Raw genomic sequence first — 23,723 nt, forward strand, 5'->3', positions numbered from 1 at the left:
GGAAGATTGGCTTTTGAGTTGTGTGAAAAATTCCGGTAAATGTTCACAAAGATTTTGCCAGTTAAGTTTTGTATGTGTGTGTGTGTGTGTGTGTGTGTGTGTGTGTGTGTGTGTGTGTGTGTGTGTGTGTGTACTCACCTAGTTGTGTTTGCGGGGGTTGAGCTCTGGCTCTTTGGTCCCGCCTCTCAACCGTCAATCAACAGGTGTACAGATTCCTGAGCCTATCGGGCTCTGTCATATCTACACTTGAAACTGTGTATGGAGTGAGCCTCCACCACATCACCCCCTAATGCATTCCATTTGTCAACCACTCTGACACTAAAAAAGTTCTTTCTAATATCTCTGTGGCTCATTTGGGCACTCAGTTTCCACCTGTGTCCCCTTGTGCGTGTTCCCCTTGTGTTAAATAGACTGTCTTTATCTACCCTATCAATCCCCTTCAGAATCTTGAATGTGGTGATCATGTCCCCCCTAACTCTTCTGTCTTCCAGCGAAGTGAGGTTTAATTCCCGTAGTCTCTCCTCGTAGCTCATACCTCTCAGCTCGGGTACTAGTCTGGTGGCAAACCTTTGAACCTTTTCCAGTTTAGTCTTATCCTTGACTAGATATGGACTCCATGCTGGGGCTGCATACTCCAGGATTGGCCTGACATATGTGGTATACAAAGTTCTGAATGATTCTTTACACAAGTTTCTGAATGCCGTTCGTATGTTGGCCAGCCTGGCATATGCCGCTGATGTTATCCGCTTGATATGTGCTGCAGGAGACAGGTCTGGCGTGATATCAACCCCCAAGTCTTTTTCCTTCTCTGACTCCTGAAGAATTTCCTCTCCCAGATGATACCTTGTATCTGGCCTCCTGCTCCCTACGCCTATCTTCATTACATTACATTTGGTTGGGTTAAACTCTAACAACCATTTGTTCGACCATTCCTTCAGCTTGTCTAGGTCTTCTTGAAGCCTCAAACAGTCCTCTTCTGTTTTAATCCTTCTCATAATTTTAGCATCGTCCGCAAACATTGAGAGAAATGAATCGATACCCTCCGGGAGATCATTTACATATTTCAGAAACAAGATAGGACCGAGTACAGAGCCCTGTGGGACTCCACTGGTGACTTCACGCCAATCGGAGGTCTCACCCCTCACCGTAACTCTCTGCTTCCTATTGCTTAGATACTCCCTTATCCACTGGAGCACCTTACCAGCTACACCTGCCTGTCTCTCCAGCTTATGTACCAGCCTCTTATGCGGTACTGTGTCAAAGGCTTTCCGACAATCCAAGAAAATGCAGTCCGCCCAGCCCTCTCTTTCTTGCTTAATCTGTGTCACCTGATCGTAGAATACCCTCCCTGAATCCATGTTGGCGATTTGTCACGAAGTCCCTTCTCTCCAGATGTGTTACCAGGTTTATTCTCACGATCTTCTCCATCACCTTGCATGGTATACAAGTCAAGGACACTGGCCTGTAGTTCAGTGCCTCTTGTCTGTCGCCCTTTTTGTATATTGGGACCACATTCGCCGTCTTCCATATTTCTGGTAGGTCTCCCGTCTCTAGTGATTTACTATACACTATGGAGAGTGGCAAGCAAAGTGCCTCTGCACACTCTTTCAGTACCCATGGTGAGATCCCATCTGGACCAACCGCCTTTCTAACATCCAGATCCAGCAGGTGTCTCTTGACCTCCTCTCTCGTAATTTCGAACTCCTCCAAGGCCGCCTGGTTTACCTCCCTTTCTCCTAGCACAGTGACCTCACCCTGTTCTATTGTCAAGACCTCCTGGAACCTCTTGTTGAGTTCCTCACACACCTCTCTGTCATTCTCTGTATACCTGTCCTCGCCTGTTCTAAGTTTCAATACCTGTTCTTTCACTGTTGTTTTCCTTCTGATGTGACTGTGGAGTAGCTTTGGTTCGGTCTTGGCTTTGTTTGCTATATCATTTTCAAAATTTTTCTCTGCTTCTCTTCTCACCCTGACGTACTCATTCCTGGTTCTCTGGTATCTCTCCCTGCTTTCTGGTGTTCTGTTATTCCGGAAGTTCCTCCCACGCCTTTTTGTTCAGTTTCTTCGCTTCCATACATGCCCTATTATACCATGGATTCTTCTGTTGCTTCTCGGATTTTTCCCTTTGGGCCGGGATGAACCTGTTTACTGCCTCCTGACACTTTTGGGTAACATAGTCCATCATACCCTGTACAGACTTGTCTCTGAGGTCTGTGTCCCAAGGTATTTCACTTAGGAAACTTCTCATCTGTTCATAATTCCCCTTTCGGTATGCCAGCCTTTTGATTCCTAGTTCTTTTTGGGGGGAGATAAGTCCTAGCTCTACCAGGTACTCAAAGTTCAATACACTGTGGTCACTCATTCCCAAGGGCGCTTCCATCTTAACTTCCCTTATATCCCATTCATTTAGGGTAAATATCAAATCAAGCATTGCTGGTTCATCATCTCCTCTCATTCTTGTTGGCTCTTTGGTATGCTGGCTTAGAAAGTTTCTTGTTGCCACGTCCAGCAGCTTAGCTCTCCATGTTTCTGGTCCTCCATGCGGGTCTCTGTTCTTCCAATCTATCTTCCCATGGTTGAAGTCTCCCATAATTAGTAGTCCAGATCCATTCCTGCTAGCAACAGAAGCTGCTCTTTCTATTATGTTAATGGTGGCCATGTTGTTTCTATCATATTCCTGTCTAGGTCTTCTGTCATTTGGTGGTGGATTATATATGACTGCGACTATAATTTTTTTCCCTCCATTTGTTACAGTACCTGCTATGTAGTCACTGAAACCTTCACAGCCCTGAATATCCATCTCCTCAAAATCCCAGCCTTTTCTTACCAGCAGAGCTACACCTCCCCCACCTCTTCCTTCCCTCTCTTTCCGCATAACATAATAGTCCTGTGGGAACACTGCATTTGTTATTGTTTTCGTGATCTTTGTTTCTGTGAGGGCTATTATGTCTGGGTTTTCCTCTAGTACCAGTTCTCCAAGCTCATTTGCTTTATTTGTAATTCCATCTATGTTAGTGTACATCGCTTTGAGGCTCACTTTCTTCTGTCCCTTCTCAAATCGCCTCCTTGGTGAGTGTTCTGCTGGTGGGGGAGGCTGTTCCATGGGTGTGAGGACCTGTGAGGTGGGTAACAGGATCTCAGAGGATACTGGAATGAGGGGCGGGGGATCCAGTGAAGGGGGAGGGACAGGGAGGGTATGGGGTGAAAGGGGAGGGAGGACGGGAAGGAAAGGGGGGGAGGGAGGACTCGGGAGGAGGGGAGGGGTAGAAGGGTGGGGATTGGGTTTGGGGGGAGGGAGATTTGGCTGAACTTTTGAGTGGGGGCAGGGAGGGTTTGGGGTAGGGGGGTTTTCTATGCAGAGGAGGGAGGCGGGGTGTGTGTGTGTGTGTGTGTGTGTGTGTGTGTGTGTGTGTGTGTGTGTGTGTGTGTGTGTGTGTGTGTGTGCGTGCGTGCGTGCGTACGTGTGCGTGCTCGCGGGCGCGCGCTTGAGGAGGCAGGTAGTGTACACGTTTAGAACACCCACTGAACAGATCAGGAGTCTGGTTTAGTAATGAATTGTTGTGCTGTGTGCGTCATTCCGGCAATTTATTGCTCAGTTGTTCACCGGTTCTCGAAATAAATGTTTCGTCTGCCTCCGCTACAGCTTTTTATGTTGAGGTGATGAGCTCTCCTGGCTGCCTCCTCCTGCCTTCATGTGCTGCACCTCTGGCACCTAGGTGGCACCCTTGCTCCGGCACCCACGGTCCACCTGGTCACCTAGGTGGCACCTTTGCTCCGGCGACGTGACACCTGTGGGGAAGACGACGATGGTGGTGGTGGTGGGTGGAGTCCTGTGAGCCTCCCGCTGGGGGGTGGAATGTTTGTTCAAGTCATTGCTTGACTGGTTAGATTGTCATCGCTTTAGGAGCGCCATGATTTATGTCCGGATTGGTCCTGTTGTCCAGGGCGTATGTTAAGCTGCCACCATCTTTAATGCTTACACTCCGTCGGCCACACTCCTGTCAGCTAAGGTTCACTGCTGTCAGCTAAGGTTCACTGGTGTCAGCTCTGGTTCACCGGTGTCAGCTCTGGTTCACTGGTGTCAGCTCTGGTTCACTGGTGTCAGCTCTGGTTCACTGGTGTCAGCACTTCGCTGGTAAATGTCAAGTTCAGTCTTTGTGAGATGCGAATTTAAAGTGAATTTTACGTTTATTCATTTCTGGTAACTGGCACTAAATAGTTCATTCTAACATGTGATGGTTGTGCTGGAGACTGGCAGGGGCTACAACCAGTTACAACAACAACACCATAACAACCAGTCAGTTACAACAACCACAACAACCAGTCAGTTACAACAACAAGAATGCTCTCGAGTGTTGTATCGAATAAGTCGTAAGATTTGAGGTAGTTACTATTCATACTTCGAGTAGTTTTGGGATCTGTAGTTTGACTACCTAATAATGATTATTTCTCAGTAGTGGTTGGGCTGGACGGTAGAGCGACGGTCTCGCTTCTTGCAGGTCGGCGTTCAATCCCCGACCGTCCAAGTGGTTGGGTACCATTCCTTTCCCTCTGTCCCTCTGTAAGCCTAATATATATATATATATATATATATATATATATATATATATATATATATATATATATATATATATATTAGTATATTTTGGTAGCAGTCTTTCCTGTAGACATATTTTATTAAATATGACCGAAAAAGTAAGATTAATAATTCTAACACGAATTTTCTCAATCTTTCGTACATTATGCTTCACTGTTGGAGGTAAATCAAAAATCACTTCTCCAAAATTCAAAATTCAAATAAAAATGAATTTTGGAGAAGTGATTTTTGATTTACCTCCAACAGTGAAGCATAATGTACGAAAGATTGAGAAAATTCGTGTTAGAATTATTAATCTTACTTTTTCGGTCATATTTAATAAAATATATATATATATATATATATATATATATATATATATATATATATATATATATATATATATATATATATATATATATATATATTCCTATGGTTTGGCGCTTTGCCCTCATAGTTCAATTCAATTCAATGTATAGGCATATAATGAAAAAATAATATACATATATAAAATATAATATACGACGTCGACTGACAACCGAGTATTCCGAGTTCGATCCCCCAGGCGGAACAAAGAAGGTTCGACATGTTTCATTTCACCTGATGCCTCTGTTTACCCAGCAGTGAATATATAAGTAAAGCAGGAAAGAATAGAGGGAGGAAGAGAGGAGACACCAATAGGAGTCAGATAGTGATCGCCAGGTGTGTGTGGAGGGGGGGGGTAGGACGGAGGCAGGTGTGGCCAGGTGTGTGTAGAGGGGGGGGAGGACGGAGGCAGGTGTGTGTATGTAACACCGCAAAGGTGTTTTGTTTAGTTGTATTAATATATATATATATATATATATAGTACATGCATGAAGGCACGAAGTCCCTTCTCTCCAGACGAGTTACTAGGTTTTTTCTCAGGATCTTCTCCATCACCTTGCATGGTATACAAGTCAAGGACACTGGCCTGTATAGTTCAATGCCTCTTGTCTGTCACCCTTTTTGTATATTGGGACCACATTCGCCGTCTTCCATATTTCTGGTAGGTCTCCCGTCTCCAGTGACCTACTATACACTATTGAGAGTGGCAAACAAAGTGCCTCTGCACACGCTTTCAATACCCATGGTGAAATCCTGTCTGGACCAACATCCTTTCTCACATCCAGATCCAACAGGTGTCTCTTGACCTCCTCTCTCGTAATTTCGAACCCTTCCAAGGCCGCCTGGTTTACTTCCCTTTCTTCTAGGACAGTGACCTCACCTTGTTCTATTGTGAAGACCTCCTGGAACCTCTTGTTGAGTTCTTCGCACACACCTCTCTGTCTTTCTCTGTATACCTGTCTTCGCCTGTTCTAAGTTTCATCACCTGTTCTTTCAATATTGTTTTCCTCCTGATGTGACTGTCGAGTAGCTTTGATTCGGTCTTGGCTTTGTTTGCTATATCATTTTCATAATTTTTCTCTGCTTCTCTTCTCATACTAACATATTCATTCCTGGTTCTCTGGTATCTCTCTCTGCTTTCTGGTGTTCTGTTATTTCGGAAGTTCCTCCACGCCCTTTTGTTCAGTTCCTTTGCTTCCATACATGCCCTGTTAAACCATGGATTCTTCTTTTGCTTCTCGGATTTTTCCTTTTGGGCCGAGATGAACCTGTTTACTGCCTCCTGACACTTTTGGGTGACATAGTCCATCATGTCTTGTACAGACTTAGCTCTGAGGTCTGTGTCCCATGGTATATCCCTTAGGAAACTTCTCATCTCCTCATAACACTCATTCCCAAGGGAGCTTCCAACTTAACTTTCCTTATATCCCACTCATTTAGGGTAAATATCAGATCAAGCATTGCTGGTTCATCTTCCCCTCTCATTCTTGTCAGTCAGGTGTGACCAGGTGTGTGTGGAGGAGGGTGAGGACAGAGTCAGGTGTGACCACCTGATGATGACACACACTGGACGGGAATCGAACCCAGGTGTGTGTGGGTGGGTACGAAGATGAGGGGTGAGGCAGCAGGGGTGAGATAAGAGGGTGGTGCTGGCCAGGCTACAGAGGCTGGGCGGCGGGTGTAATCTGAGGTATAGCGATACAGAGTCCGAGTGGGACGCCGCCGTCACCAGTAGCCTGGTCCTTGTGCTCCCTGGTGTAGTGAGTAGCCTACTGTAGCTCGCTTGGTGTCCTCTCTACCTTGTGGAGGTTCCGGGGATCAACGGCTCCACGGCCCCGGTCTCCGACTAGGCCTCCCAGTTGGTCATCTGGTCAACCAGGCTGTTGGACGCGGCTGCTCGTAGCCTGACGTACGACTCACAGCCTGGTTGTTCAGGTATTCTTTGGAGGTGTTTATCCAGTTCACTCTTGAACACTGTGAGGGGGTCGGCCAGTTATGCCCTTTATGTGTAGTGGAAGCGTGTTGAACAGTCTTGGGCCTCTGTTGTTGATAGAGTTCTCTCTCAACACTAAAGTAGTGTTCTAATAGTCTCAAAGGAGTAAATTGTGGAATGTTAGCCAAGTTTTGCTATATGGAGCTCCGGTTCTTGTGCCCCAGCCGTCAGCTACACGCCCTCCTGACGCCAGGTGAGGCGGGCCTGGTGGCACTTGACGGAGGTTGATACATACTGTGATGGTGGTGGACGTGAGTGGTGGTTGTAGTGATGGTGGTAGTGGTGGTGGTGGTTGTGGTGATGGTGGTGGTCGTGAGTGATGGTTGTTGTGGTGGAGGTAGACGTGAGTGGTGGTAGTAGAGGTGATGTCAGGAGCATGAGTGGTGACCATGCCATAGTGACCCAGCCTGTACCTTATCAGGTAAGCCATCACCCTCCGCCAGACTTACCCAGACCATAAGTTAGGCCTGAGGACCCTTTCAGGTCCCACACTGATCACAGATTACACTGCTCGATCATTCATCACCCCCCCCCCCCTTCCCCCTGCGCCCTTACTTAGGCTTAACAGGAGGAGTAGTGATGGCAGGCTGCCCTCAGGCGAGTCAGTCACAGCTACCTGGTTGATGCCTGGTTGATGGCGTTCTGGGCGTTCTTCTACTCCCCAAGCCCGCCCCGAGGCCAGGCTTGACTTGTGAGAGTTTGGCCCACCAGGCTGTTGCTTGGAGCGGCCCGCAGGCCCACATACTACCCTTTCCCATCCAGGGAGGGTTCCCATCGGCACTCCTTGAAGAAAACTATCTAGTTTTCTCTTGAAGATGTCCACGGTTGTTCCGGCAATATTTCTTATAGTCGTTGGGAGGACGTTGAACAACCGCGGACCTCTGATGTTTATACAGTGTTCTCTGATTGTGCCTATGGCACCTCTGCTCTTCACTGGTTCAATCTTGCATTTTCTTCCATATCGTTCACTCCAGTACGTTGTTATCTTACTGTGGGGATTTGGTACCTGGCCCTCCAGTATTTTCCACGTGTATATTATTTGGTATCTCTTTCGTCTCGTTTCTAGTGAGTACATTTGGAGAGCTTTGAGACGATCCCAATAATTTAGGTGCTTTATCGCGTCTATTCGCGCCGTATATGTTCTCTGTATTCCCTCTATTTCAGCAATCTCTGAATGGGAAAGTGATTACTGAGCAGTACTGAAGATGGGACAGTACAAGTGATTTGAAGAGTACAACCATTGTGATGGGATCCCTGGATTTAAAAGTTCTCGTAATCCATCCTATCATTTTTCTGGCTGACGCAATATATACTTCGTTGTATATTCCAAATTCTTTATCCTGCTTGCCACTCCTTATGTAGCGTTCTGTGCCTTTCACTTGAATGTATGGGCAGCTGAGGCCATAACATTTTCTGTCCTCGAGTGAGGTTTGGCACATGTCAGGATGGAAAAACCCTACATGTTGATTTAAATTGACACTGACCTTGCATCCCGGGATAACCATTTCCTTGAAACTCCATTCCTTTCTCATTAGTAGGGCCACTCTGCCTCATCCCCTACCTCTCCTCTCTTTCCTTATTACTGTGTAGTCCTGGGGAAACACCGCATTCATTATGATTCCTGAGAGTTTTGTTTCTGTGAGTCCGATTACATCTGGTTTCACTTCTTGTGCTCTTTCCCTTAGTTCACTTGCCTTGCTTGTAATGTGTGAGGGGCTGGGAAGGGGGACGTGTGTGAGGGGCAGGGGAGGGGGGCAGGGGAGGGGGGCAGGGGGGGGCGTGTATAAGACACTACCGACCGGAGCGCCTATCAACACACTCAGGTTGTAAACAATTAATTAATTACTGGTGGCGATAATTGTGGAGGAGCCGTCGCCGCCCGGGCGAGGGGTGAAGACCCTCAGTGGGCTGCTGCCTGCCTGCCTGCCTGCCTGCCTGCCTTCCTTCCTTCCTTCCTTCCTTCCTTCCTTCCTTCCTTCCTTCCTTCCTTCCTTCCTTCCTTCCTTCCTTCCTTCCTTCCTTCCTTCCTTCCTCTCTCTTCTTCCTCCTCCTCCTCCTCCTGTAATACAGTTTAGAAATAGCCTAAGCTACTCTATCCTTTTGAGATGTATTTTTTTCTTGTCTCAATAAACATACATGAACTTGCACACACGTCTACTTTGACTACATCTTAACGTTCGTTATCCGTGGCTTAGTGCACAAAGGGAGACTTGACGGGACATTTTAGACGGCGTCTTGTATTTGGAAAATTAGATTAAGCTTACGGAAAGCACTCCACAAATGTGCACCTTTTATACCCCGCAGTGTTAAGGTGTAGAGCTCACGCTGGGTAGTCCAGTGTGAGGTCCCTTGCTGACGTGGAATGACTACTCTCATGAATATCAAACCATTTTCAAAGGCGTCCAAATTTAAAGTTTAGGAACATAATATACCATATAGATCAGTTGAACAGTAGTGGCCGGGAGGTGGCCATCTTGTGTGGCCAGGGGCCGCCCTTATCTACACACATCACATCCTCACTTAATCTTCTAAATACCAGCTGCCTCGTTAGGGCTGTGATGGGTATGTGGGTATGTGGGCCTGCGGGCCGCTCCAAGCAACAGCCTGGTGGACCAAACTCTCACAAGTCAAGCCTGGCCTCGGGCCGGGCTTGGGGAGTAGAAGAACTCCCAGAACCCCATCAACCAGGTATGAAGCAGGTCAGGGCCAAAGGGCCTGTAGTTTTATTTGTACTTTTCCGATATGTTCTTAAACACCCCCCCCCCCTCTCCCTCCCTCCCCCCCTTAAGAGTAATGTCTGGCAGACTGTGACAATCTAAGACATACGGTCACTCTTTCTTCGCCGGAGCCATGGTTACGGAACCTGTTTATCAGGTTACGCTTCAGTCATTTTCAGGACCTCTGCTTCTGGCTGATGACTTAGCCCAAGAGTTCGTAAATGATCGTAATGCAAGTGTGTGTGTGTGTGTGGACGGGCCGGCGGCACCCGAGCCCCGCCGGGTCCGGATTTGAGCACCTTTGGATGTGAGCGCCGGGGGGGGGGGCTCTTTTGACGTCAGACATGCACCGAGCTGGAGTTGCAGACCTGCATAATTGACGAGGTTGTATAGGGACGACTGGTGCATAACCGAGCGCATGCTGCACTGTTGCACTCACCTAGTTGTGCTGGCGGAGGGTTGAACTCTGGTTCTTTCGGCCCGCCTCTCAACTGTCAATCAACTGTTACTAACTTTTATTATTTTTACACACATACACAGGGAGCCCGCCGGCCGAGCGGACAGCACGCTGGACACAACCATCACCAACACCTGGTACACCACCACAACCATCACCAACACCTGGTACACCACCACAACCATCACCAACACCTGGTACACCACCACAACCATCACCAACACCTGGTACACCACCACAACCATCACCAACACCCAATACACCCCCACAACCATCACCAACACCCAATACACCCCCACAACCATCACCAACACCCAATACACCCCCACAACCATCACCAACACCCTATACACCCCCACAACCATCACCAACACCCTATACACCCCCACAACCATCACCAACACCCTATACACCGTATAATCAACACTGCATCATTCGTATACTTGGCCCATCGATACTAAACCTCCACAAGGTAACTTCCGCCTATGAACTCATCGTCCGTAAGGGCCACATACCCTTCATGACTCAGCGTTGCACTCGACAGTAAAAGTCGTATAACGTAGCACTCTCCTGGCCCGAAGGCGTAAGTCCCACCAAGGAACCAAATACAATGGGACGAGACCCGTAAAGTACGCTCTGGTACACACCCGTCGGCTCACTGAATAGGATCTGAACGAGTTTCTCCTCAATGGCTTCCAGCTGACGGAGAGGCTCCACTGGACTATATATGTGAGCAGGTTCCTCATACACACCTGCCAGGAGGCTCCACTGGACTATATATGTGAGCTGGTTCCTCATACACACCTGCCAGGAGGCTCCACTGGACTATATATGTGAGCAGGGTCTTCATACACACCTGCCAGGAGGCTCGACTGGACTATATATGTGAGCAGGGTCTTCATACACACCTGCCAGGAGGTGGGATGGTTTAGGAGAGTTGATCCAAGAATTGCATTTGACTTTTAAGAAAATGTAGTTAAGACGTGAGAGAGGAGAGGGCGTGTGGGACAGGCCGCTGACGGAGACGGGAGTCAGGACGCTCTCGCCCCGTCTGACGAGCGTCGTGTTGTAGGCGGGTCTGTCTGTTTGTCTGATCCTCAAGCCTACCGACCTAGGCAGTCAACTCAACCTGTCGAGGCCGGTCCTCATTAGTCCGAGAAGTGTCAGTATTGCGGTGATCCTGATGTGATCCACACACACACACACACACACACACACACACACACACACACACACACACACATACACATACACATACACATACACATACACATACACATACACATACACACACACACACACACACACACACACACACACACACATACACATACACATACACACACACACACACACACACACACACACACACACACACACACACACACACACACACACACACACACACACACCGAAAACAAAGTCTCTAATGAAACTAGGCGGTGAAAACAGGAGGCCAGACACAGGATACCGAATGGGAGATGAAATCCTTCATGAAACGGACAGAGAAAAAGATCTAGACTTTGATATCACACCAAACCTGTCTCCTGAAGCACACATAAAAAGAGTAATATCTGCGGCATATGTAAGGCTGGCTAACATCAGAACTGCCTTCAGGAACTTGTGTAAGGAATCATTCAGAACCTTGTATACCACATATGCAAGACCAATCCTGGAGTATGCGGCCCCAGCATGGAGGCCATACCTTGTCAAGCACAAGACGAAGCTGGAAAAGTTCAGAGGTATGCCACTAGGTTAGTCTCAGAACTAAGAGGCATGAGTTACGAGGAAAGGCTGAGGTAACTGCACCCCACGACACTGGAAGACAGAAGAGTAAGGGGAGACATGATCACTACCTACAAAGTTCTCAAAGGAATTGACAGGATAAAGATAAACTGTTTAACACGGGTGGTACGCGAACAAGGGGACACAGGTGGAAACTGAGTACCCAAATGAGCCACAGGGACGTTAGAAATAACTTTTTCAGTGTCAGAGTAGTTAACAGGTGGAATGCATTAGGCATTGATGTGGTGGAGGCTGACTCCATACACAGTTTCAAATGTAGATATGATAGAGCCCAGTAGGCTCAGGAATCTGTCCACCAGTCGAGAGGCGGGACCAAAGAGCCGAAGCTCAACCCCCGCAAGCACAAATAGGTGAGTACACACACACAGACCCACAGTCCCACCAATTGCCTTACATGCAATATTTTAGAGAATTTAAAATAGAACAAAAAAAGAAACGTGGAAAGATTGAGGTATACGGAGCAGGTGACTAACGTCACCAGCTTATTAAGAGGACTTTCAATGTATTAGCTTAGAGGAGCGCACTCGTCCTGCCATGATTGGTATCTGGCGGGCACCTCCAGTGACGTCAAGGCTCCTGTTGTTCCGTGGTCGGTAATGGTGTCTGGTGCTCTCATGTGCCGGGCTGAGTGCTGAAGTGGTACTGGGAGAGTGGAGAGAGAGAGACCGTGGCAGCGTTAATTTTGTATATCCCATTGTATGTATGATACTCTGTCCTATGGAGAGGCAAAGGTGATGGAGAGGTGTGGTATAGGTACAAGGACTCCATATCCAAAGGTATGGAGAGGCAAAGGTGATGGAGAGGGAGCCGGTCGGCCGAGTGGACAGCACGCTGGACTTATGATCCTGTGGTCCTGGGTTCGATCCCAGGCGTCGGCGAGAAACATTGGGTAGAGTTTCTTTCACCCTGTGCCCCTGTTACCTAGCAGTAAAATAGGTACCTGGGTGTAAGTCAGCTGTCACGGGCTGCTTTCTGGGGGTGGAGCCCTGGTCGAGGACCGGGCCGCGGGGACACTAAAAAGCCCCGAAATCATCTCAAGATAACTCAAAGGTATGGTATGGTATAGGTACAAGGTCTCCATATCCAAAGGTATGGAGAGGCAAAGTAGAGGCAAATCATTGAAATGGAGAGAAATCCGAAATATTTTTTCTCCTATGCAAAATTAGGATCAATAACCACATATAGTTATCGGGTCCCTGCGAAAGGGAGATGGAACTTTCACAGATGACAACAACAAAATGAGAGTTACTGAGTAAGCAGTACGAGTCTGTTTCCAGAGAGCCACTAAACACACTAAAGATTGATGACTCAAATGAATTTTTCATGGGTATGATACCAACATCAAATCATACATCAGACGTCACCCTATCACCACGGCATTTTGAAGAAGTCATAGACAGTATGCCTATGCACTCTGCACCAGGCTATGATTCTTTGAAATCCATATTCAACAAGAACTGCAAAAATAAATAATAGCCTAGATACTGGCGTTATCCCTGACATACTAAAAACAGCAGAGATAGCACCACTCCATAAAGGAGGAAATAAGGCAGAGGCAAAAAATTACTGCCCGATAGCACTAACATCACACACCATAAAAATCTAAACACCAAATGTACACAGTAAAATAACAACGTACTGGAGTGAACGATATGGAAGAAAATGCAGAATAGAACCAGTGAAGAGCAGAGGTGCCATAGGCACAATCAGAGAACACTGTATAAACATCAGAGGTCCGCGGTTGTTCAACGTCCTCCCAGCGAGCATAAGAAATATTGCCGGAACAACCGTGGACATCTTCAATAGGAAACTAGATTTATTCCTCCAAGGAGTGCCGGACCAACCGGGCTGTGGTGGGTATGTGGGCCTGCGGGCCGCTCCAAGCAACAGCCTGGTGGACCAAACTCTAACAAGTCAAGCCTGACCTCGGGCCGGGCTTGGGGAGTAGAACAACTCCCAGAACCCCATCAACCAGGTACCAGGTATCAACCAGGAACTCTGCTCCATTTGGTTGGAGGCCAACTGCGCTCCAGACTTTAGAGCTGGAATACCGGGACAAGACGACGCGATCAACTTCGAAATCGTTTCTGCAAGAGCTTCCTGGCCAGTACAAGGGGTGAGGAGGGAGGGGGGCTGTCTAAGCCTTCAGTCTGCAAAAAGCAATAGCCTGATTGATCAGGCGGGCACCAGGGAGCGAAAGTAACAAAACTGGAGACCAGTCACAAGACAAACGAACACGGCCGAGCTGTCTCTCTAACTCGGGTCTTCTCCTCGGCTGCACAAAGAGAAGGGAAAGGTAATTTTTAAATTTTGAGTTTGATTTGCATAAATTGTCTCCACTTGATGGTAATGGCTTTGTTTTATTACACGCTGCAGCAGACACAGCAGCAGTGGCCTCACACACTGCTGCAGACACACCACCAGTGGCCTCACACACTGCTGCAGACACACCACTAGTGACCTCACACACTGCTGCAGACACAGCAGCAGTGACCTCACACACTGCTGCAGACACACCACCAGTGGCCTCACACACTGCTGCAGACACACCACCAGTGACCTCACACACTGCTGCAGACACACCACTAGTGACCTCACACACTGCTGCAGACACAGCAGCAGTGACCTCACACACTGCTGCAGACACACCACCAGTGGCCTCACACACTGCTGCAGACACACCACCAGTGACCTCACACACTGCTGCAGACACACCACCAGTGACCTCACACACTGCTGCAGACACAGCAGCAGTGGCCTCACACACTGCTGCAGACACACCACCAGTGACCTCACACACTGCTGCAGACACAGCAGCAGTGACCTCACACACTGCTGCAGACACACCACCAGTGGCCTCACACACTGCTGCAGACACACCACCAGTGACCTCACACACTGCTGCAGACACAGCAGCAGTGACCTCACACACTGTTGCAGACACAGCAGCAGTGGCCTCACACACTGCTGCAGACACAGCAGCAGTGGCCTCACACACTGCTGCAGACACACCACCAGTGGCCTCACACACTGCTGCAGACACACCACCAGTGACCTCACACACTGCTGCAGACTCACCACCAGTGACCTCACACACTGCTGCAGACACAGCAGCAGTGACCTCACACACTGCTGCAGACACACCACCAGTGACCTCACACACTGCTGCAGACACACCACCAGTGACCTCACACACTGCTGCAGACACACCACCAGTGGCCTCACACACTGCTGCAGACACACCACCAGTGGCCTCACACACTGCTGCAGACACACCACCAGTGGCCTCACACACTGCTGCAGACACACCACCAGTGACCTCACACACTGCTGCAGACACACCACCAGTGACCTCACACACTGCTGCAGACACACCACCAGTGACCTCAAGTGACAGGATGAACAACCCAGCGAGGTTTCTTCCTATTGGGGAGTGTTGATATGGAAGAAAACGCAGGATAGAACCAGTGAAGAGCAAAGGTGCCATACGCACAATTAGAGAACACTGTATAAACATCAGAGGTCCGCGGTTGTTCAACGTCCTCCCAGCGAGCATAAGAAATTTTGCCGGAACAACAGTGGACATCTTCAAAAGAAAACTAGTTCATTTCCTCCAAGGAGTGCCGGACCAACCGGGCTGTGGTGGATATATGGGCCTGCGGGCCGCTCCAAGCAACAGCCTGGTGGACCAAACTCTCACAAGTCAAGCCTGGCCTCGGGCCGGGCTTGGGGAGTACAACAACTCCCAGAACCCCATCAACCAGGTACCCTGTTTTGGTGTCCAACAAATGGAATGAACTGAGAGAAGTGGAAGCCACCGCCATCCACAACGTTAGGACCAGATTGAACAAAAAATTCAAACTTAACGTACTTTAAATAATAAGGTTACAAGTACAACAATGCCAGTAGGCCGGGGGTACAGTGCTAGGTCTCACTTTCCCGTAGTAACCCGTTACGTAAGCATTGTTAGGGAAGCACAGTAGTCTACCTCTCCTTCCAATCTCTTTCCCCCCTATCTCTACACCTGATCCGCCTCTTCCTCCCCTCCCCTATTCACATTCATCCCTCCCTCCTCATCCTATCCCGTCCTTCTGGTGGTCAAATATTTACATATGGTAAGTGGTCCCGTGGGTGAAAGAGGGAAAGTAATATTGGCGTATCTTGAATTACAATCAAAAGGGTTTCGTTGATGTTGTATTGAATGACCTGAAGCGAACACCCTTTAGTATAGTGACCAGTTCCGGGCACGGAGGCCATTTTATTATTATTATTATTATTATTAATATTATTATTATTATTATTATTATTATTATTATTATTTTCTACCACAGACGTGGCCATACACTTACAATGCTAACCAGCATATATACATTTTCTTCTGTCCTCCATGAACAGGGTTAGAGAAGTGTTAAACATATAGTTCAAGGGTTTATTGAACACTCAACCACAGAAGGTGATTCGGTGCTTTTAAAATGCTAAGCTAACCTACATACGTAAATACATAGATACACAGATTTACGTATGCTCTACATAAAGTGTTCGATGTGTCTTTTACATAGTGTCATTAATGTCCATTTACAAAGGTGAACATTAGACGTCGACTAGGAAACCGGACAAGTGAACCAGATTTATCTCTAAATGGCTCAATTTTACTACAATCCAAGATATAGTGTTCGAGTGTGTGTCCCTGTCTTTGTCCACACACTTTACTTCATCTAGATCCCTATACAAGCCGAACTGCCAGAGATACTTGTAACCAAGTCTTATACGAGCTGTGACAACATCTGTTAGTCTACTGACTTTGTTACTTGCCCCATACACATGTTTTACTTCACACATGTCATTGTGATGAACAATAGACCTGCTAGTTCCAGTTTGCACAGTTCCCCGCGAGTCAACGTTAGACCTGAGGCCAGGTTAACGCTGTGTGGATTGATGACCCGTGTGGAGCCTGTCGTGTTAGTGTCTTCACCTTGATTTACGGCGGGTTAATCTGTGGAGAAAACCCCTACCGCCCCTGACGTGCGGGATGGTTAGGTGGGAGAGAAGACTGACAGGATAGGAAAAAGGAGAGGAAAGGTGGGACAGAAGACGAGAAGAGAGGTACAAAAACACCATTAATGAAGGAGAGAGCCTGCAAATACGTTTTCTTTGTATGTATTTATGAATATATGTTCACTAAGCTTGGGGCACTGAAGCACGATGATGTATGATGTGAGTATACATAACAGACACTGGGGGGGGGGGGGGGGGGTTGAGACAGACCTGGCCGAGGTCTTCACTACGTCACACATCTTCCTCACCAATTAGATAGTGTTCACCTGACCACGTCATTAGTCTTCCCGCCAATCAGTTGGAAGCATCAAGATGACGTCTTAGCGGGATGAATGGAAGGTTTGTCTCTTGGCTTGTGTGTGTGTGTGCACTTGCCTATATGTGCTCACTTGTGTGCCTCCACGATCGAGCTTTAGCTCTTTACCCCGCCTTTTTTAACCGCTGGTTGTTTAGTATGAGCCTCCTGCCTTATCCCTCTATCATATTTGGCTTGGAAATTATGAATGGAGTTCGCTTCTATAACTTCCTCGTATTGTTCACTTAATTTTCCCACTATGTTGACCAGACCACACACTAAAAGGTGAAGGGACGACGACGTTTCGGTCCGTCCTGGACCATTCTCAAGTCGATTGTGTTACTTCAGCCACGTTATTGTGACTCATCGCCTGCTTTTCCTACTACGCTTACGCTTAAAGAAACTTTCAGACATCTCTTAACTTATCTGAGTCTCAAGCTTCCATCCATGCCTTCTCGTTCTTTTAGTATTGGTTTTGAAAAAATAATCTTTACCATTCTCACAATCTCACAATCGACTTGAGAATGGTCCAGGACGGACCGAAACGTCGTCGTCCCTTCACCTTCTAGTGTGTGGTCTGGTCAACATACTTCAGCCACGTTATTGTGACTCATCGCCTGCAATCTTTACCACTTTGTCAATCCCCCCTAACTATTCTGAGTCTCCGCTCTCTCTTTCTCTAGCGATATCAGGTCTACTTCTTTCCGTTTTCGTATTCCATTCCTCGCAATTCCGGAACGAGGCTCGTTGTAAGCCTCTGAACCATTTTTGGATGATGACTCCGCGAAGGTGCGACCCACTTAAGTCTCACGTTGGCAGTGTGATCTAAATGCCTTCTTATTTAGGCTCCTGAACGATGTTCTGACTTCGCTCAGATAACAATAGCAATATACTATTATCTGAAGATTACAGCATGCTGCTACTGTTATGCTACTTGTATGTTCCTCTGGAGTTAGGCTTGTTGTTAAATCCACTCCCAAGAGAGAACTAGATAAACACTTCCAAATAATATCTGATCATCCAGGCTGCAATTCACTTCAGGCTCCGAGCAGCTGTGTCTAACAGACAGGTTAACCAGACCACCAGCCAGGAGGCGCGGACTGGAACAAGGCTGTAGGAACAATGAACCTTGGAACCAATGCAAGGTAACCGCAAGGTAGGATAGCTCCCATAGCTTTATTTTCATCTTATGATACTAGTTGTCTAATTATTTCAATATGTGTGTGTGTGTGTGTGTACTTACCTAGTTGTGCTTGCGGGGGTTGAGCTCTGGCTCTTTGGTCCCGCCTCTCAACCGTCAATCAACTGGTGTACAGATTTTTTAGTCTACTGGGCTCTTATCATATTTACACTTGAAACTGTGTATGAAGTCTGCCTCCACCACATCACTACCTAGCCTGCAAAATTTTATATTATTTGATAGGTAAAATTACACGATATCGTTAAAGAAATATTAAAAACTAACATGAGAACAGTGGGAGTAACTGGCCTCAGAGACACAATCTATTAACATAGTCAACGTTTTTTTATTGTAAGATTAATGTTCAATCCTTAACTGTATATTTGTGGTATAAACTAAGTAACGTATTTAAGACGTGTAAGGTAATTGAGCTGAAGGAATGTTAAAAAAATCTCATTTCTAAAAATTGTATTAATAGAAATATTAGATTATACTGACTAGTACAAACTCCCACCTTGGGAAAAATTAAACAGTCCATTGAACTCCTTGGAAGGAAATGTGTAGAACTCGGTTTCACTCTCTCCACAAACAAGACAATCTTGAGAGCATATAAAAGTATACTCTCACCACAAGCGGGGAGAAAATGAGGGACTCCAAATTAATTGTGTAACACTTCAGTGGGTTGACCACTACATACTTGTAGTGGTCAACCCACCCAGAACGTCACTCTCAGCTCTTACAAGAGGAAGAAAGTGGAGCTCAACCAACTCATAGCAACATGCAAAAGTCGACTCAGAGCACTGAAAGCTATGACCTGGAATGGGCATGGGGCCTCTATTGCCGGGCTTAAGATGATGTATGTACACAGCCTATGTGCGCTCCGTCATTGACTATGCCGCACCAGTTTTATGCACTTATTCCTAAAGTGATATGAACAAACTTGAAAACATACAAAATGAAGCCTTGACAATCATTCTTGGAGTCCCAAGAACTGCCAAAATATCTAATCTACGAGAGGAGTTGTCCCTTCCCAGTGTTAAAACAGAATTAAGGAACTGAATGCGAAATTTGCAATTAAGACAGCCAGAGATCCCCATAATTATTGCCAAGAAAAAACTGAGGAATGTGCTACTTACAGAAGGAAACAGGAGAAGCAAAAAATATCAACACCGGCCAGTCTGCTACCTGGAAGAACTTCACCTGCTTGCAGGATTATCATCAATGAAATGACAACGAAAAAGTCCAACATACCACAAGAAATGAGTCAGAGGTATCTGGAGGAAATTTATAAAGAAGCTGGAAAGGAACTAGATAAAATCTACACTGATGGTCATCTAGCCTTGTCAATGGCAGGGCTGGTGCAGCATACTGTAATTAGGAATAATGTCTTTCAAGGCAGAAATGAAGAAAAAGCACGTATTGAGAACTATGCCTCTTCAACGCAAGCAGCAGCTGTTCTTAACTGCGTTAAGATTCCTTGAGCGAATCACTAACGGTGCACTGACCTGCACCGATTAACAAGCAGCACTACAAAGTCTTAGTAAAAATCGGGCAGAAAACCTTGCGATAGTCGCTGAAATTAAGAGAGCTGTGAGAGTACTTACCAATCAGGGAAGAGTCGTCAAGTTTCTGTGGATCCCCTCCCATGTTGGAATATGTGGGAATGAACGAGTAGATGTGCTGGCTGCTGAAGGCGCTGAAGGAGACCATATTGAATACTTCATACCCAAGACTTTTCTACAAATTAGAGGTATTGTCAGGCAACATCACCGTGACAAGGTAACTGAGAAAAGGAGGATAGAAGAACAAATCAGTGAATCTGTACGCTGGTACAACATGGTTGCAGCTGGCAATCCCAATCATTATGGACGAAGAGGAGGAGGACGAGGGAGAGAATCAGTAATAGCGAGAATTCGTCTTGGATACAAGTATCCATGGAGATTTGGAATGGAAACAACAGTTGAGCAGCGGAGTTGCAGAATCTGTGATGAGAGTGACGGACACCGCCTTGACCACTACCTGAAAGAGTGTGAACATCTAAGTGTCATTAGAAATATGTGCAGAATAATTAACCCCACATTGTTTGAGTAAAGAAAACACTTTGTCAAATATTGATACTGTTCTTAAGAGTTTCCCCCATTTTGCACCCGCAAGATAATGTAAGATTTTAAGGGTTGGAAAAGGTTAATCTTCTTGTTTTGATAAGCTGTTCACTTGAGCCAGTTAAGCAAGTCCCAGCTGTATCTGGATACAAGTGACAGGATGAACAACCCAGCGGGTTTTCTTCCTATTGGGGAGTGTTGAACATGCTGCTATGGCAGTATGACCACTCACAGAATGAGTCCCGCTGCCCAATAAACTCACCCCCTCGGGACAAAATTAAAAAAAATTATACTGACTGATACGTTTTTCCTCTCCAGATGTGTGCCGAGCAGAGGTTGGCGTGGAGGCTGGTGAGTTGAGGCAGCTGGCTAGCATGAAGGAAGGCCACTACGTCCATGCCCAGCTGGCCTAGACCCGCTCATCCCTCGTGCAGGAGATGGCCACCAGCAGGACCCCGGGCCGCAGGTCACGCGGCCACGCGGGATCAGAGGCCACCAGCCCCCAGGACCCGTACTCCGAGATTGAACTGTATCTACGTAAGGCCGAGGTTAGTACGCTTTTAAAGTTTTTGTTGGTGTTGAAAGCCAGTGTTGAGAGCCTGTATATGCGTTCAGTTGAAATAAACAAGATTCCTGAAATCCTTTGACTGTTATTGATACAGTATAGTGTTGCGAGGTGAGGGCGTGTTACACAACTAGGAGAATACAAGGGGCTTGTGAAGGAACACTGCCGGTGTATCTTTCAGCAAGAACTACATAAATCTGGTTTTATAAGTCCTACTTACGAGGACCGAGTGTCGCATGCTGCAGTATCAGTTATTCTGTACCTGGTTGATGGGGTTCTCTACTCCCCAAGCCCGGCCCGAGGCCAGGCTTGACTTGTGAGAGTTTGGTCCACCAGGCTGTTGCTTGGAGCGGCCCGCAGGCCCACATATCCACCACAGCCCGGCTGGTCCGGCACTCCTTGGAGAAAACAATCTAGTTTTCTCTTGAAGATGTCCACAGTTGTTCCGGCAATATTTCTGCCATGGTGTACCTGGCCCTCCAGTATTTTCCATGTGTATATAATATGATATCATCCAGGAAGTGAACTGCGGTGTTGGGATGGCCACGTGGACCTGCGGGCTGCTGCCAGCCACAGCCTGATTGATTAAGGTTTCTCCAGGTAATCCTGCCCTTAGGCCAGGGTGTGGAAGAGGGACCCTGGACACCAGCCGTAGATAAGCACAGGTCTTTTTTTCAGGAAGATTCCATAGGTAGACATTAGCATAACAATGGTCCTCTCTGAAAAAGTTTTCCGTCCACATATATGGCTGAATGTGCGGGGGGGGGGGGTCCCCGTGTATGGCTGAATGTGGGGGGGAAGTCGCCCTGTATGGTTAGTTTGCCCCCCCCCCCCCCTCAATCTGTGTAAGTTTTACGTTGTAGGAAGGTGTGTACATCCCTACCGTACAACCAACCAAAAGCCGTCGAGTGCTTATTCTTTGATCAGATCACCCTGTACACTTCCTGCTCCAGGAGAGGGGTTCAGCGTCCCACATTTAGGGGTGATCCTGGACGGCATGGGTTCGAATCCTGGCCGGGTCAAAGAGTTCTTAGTGATCTATGGCTTGCGCGTTCATGCAGCCTTCTCACATATATTATATATATATATATATATATATATATATATATATATATATATATATATATATATATATATATATATATATATATGCGGAAAATCCACAGAGAAATATGAAATGAGGTGAACGTTTCGGCTTTGTTAAAGCCTTTGTCAACACCAGACTGACTCAATTATCAAAGGCTTTAACAAAGCCGAAACGTTCACCTCATTTCATATTTCTCTGTGGATTTTCCGCATATATATATATATATATATATATATATATATATATATATATATATATATATATATATATATATATATATATATATATATATATATATATAAACACACACAATTTGTATACACATACACATGGGTATTAATATTCTTCATCACGAATAAAGCTTTTGGTTTGATACTGGTTAAAGAATATTCAGTTCTTTTAAATTTAAAGTGTCTTAAATAGGAGAGTTGTCGTACGTTAACATTTATTTTCAAGCGTGACTTCTTCGTTAATTATTATATTTGGAAGCCTTTTCTTCAGGACGGGGGAGAAGTTTCATCTAGTTCAGTTACCGCAGGCAAGTTGCCTTTACTCAGAGAATGGGTTCAGCTGTCGTGACAGAAAACGTAAAGTTAGGGTATACTTAATTGTATATATTGTCGTTGCTGGGAGAAATTTCGAGACATGTATATTAGTTATATAAATTATTTTAGTAAACGCAGTTGCATAGACAAGCACAACGCCAAATGCGGTGCTATGTTTGATGATACCTACCTTGACTCTAGCTTGTGGAGGTTCCGAGGATCAACGACTCTGCGACCCGGTCTCCGACTGATCTTTTCGGTTGGTCGTCTGGTCAACCAGGCTGTTGGACGCGGCTGCTCGCAGTCAGACGTATGAATCACAGCCTGGTTGATCAGGTATTCTTTGGATGTGTTGGTAGAGTTATCTCTTAATGTGATGTGCAGCCCGTCTTCCAAACAAAGACCCAAAAGTGATTCCATGCACCCACCAAACCCCCTGTTTATGAATGAAAAACGGTTTATACACGACTCACAACTGATGGCGTTCGAACACTTCCGGAACAAGTGCTTCACTGACGAATTTTGTTCAAACCACAACGCTGTAAATGCTTCACCCACGTACTACAAATACAAATAATCGCCAACAGAACCCAAACACTTAACCTAACCAGTGCCTATATATGCATAATATGCTAATATATTATAATATTAATTTATATTTGAGAACATTCCCGTTTTGAATGAACAGCATGTTAAAATTTATGACTGCGACCGTGGGGTCGACCGCTGGATGTAATGGACTTGAGTCGAGGACGGGTTGGCTGATGTGGGAGAGAAGGATGAAGGGGGGGGGGGGGGTGGAGGGAGGGCTGGATTAACATGCATTTGGCATTTTTATGAGAATGTTCTGAGGCCTTCCATCCTGCGGTCAGCGGCTCCACTTCTCACAGGTCCAGAGGTCTCTACCTCATGCCCATTTATATAATGTATATATATAATGTCGTACCTAGTAGCCAGAACGCACTTCTCAGCCTACTAT

At 46.5% G+C, this 23,723-nt stretch overlaps 1 protein-coding gene across 2 annotated transcripts in view; it reads left to right on the forward strand.

Annotated features, from left to right (window-relative positions):
- Positions 1-23,723, forward strand: part of LOC123763249 (uncharacterized) — a 199,257-nt gene that overhangs the window by 92,089 nt on the left and 83,445 nt on the right. For both annotated transcript variants that reach the window (XM_069301921.1, XM_069301920.1), the window contains one exon: positions 20,866-21,095. In XM_069301921.1, coding sequence (XP_069158022.1) covers positions 20,985-21,095 — 111 coding nt within the window. In that variant the 5' untranslated portion in view covers positions 20,866-20,984. The remainder of the gene's footprint in view (positions 1-20,865; positions 21,096-23,723) is intronic.

The sequence above is a fragment of the Procambarus clarkii genome, chromosome 5 (genome assembly GCF_040958095.1).
Source record: "Procambarus clarkii isolate CNS0578487 chromosome 5, FALCON_Pclarkii_2.0, whole genome shotgun sequence".
Lineage (NCBI taxonomy): Eukaryota > Metazoa > Arthropoda > Malacostraca > Decapoda > Cambaridae > Procambarus > Procambarus clarkii.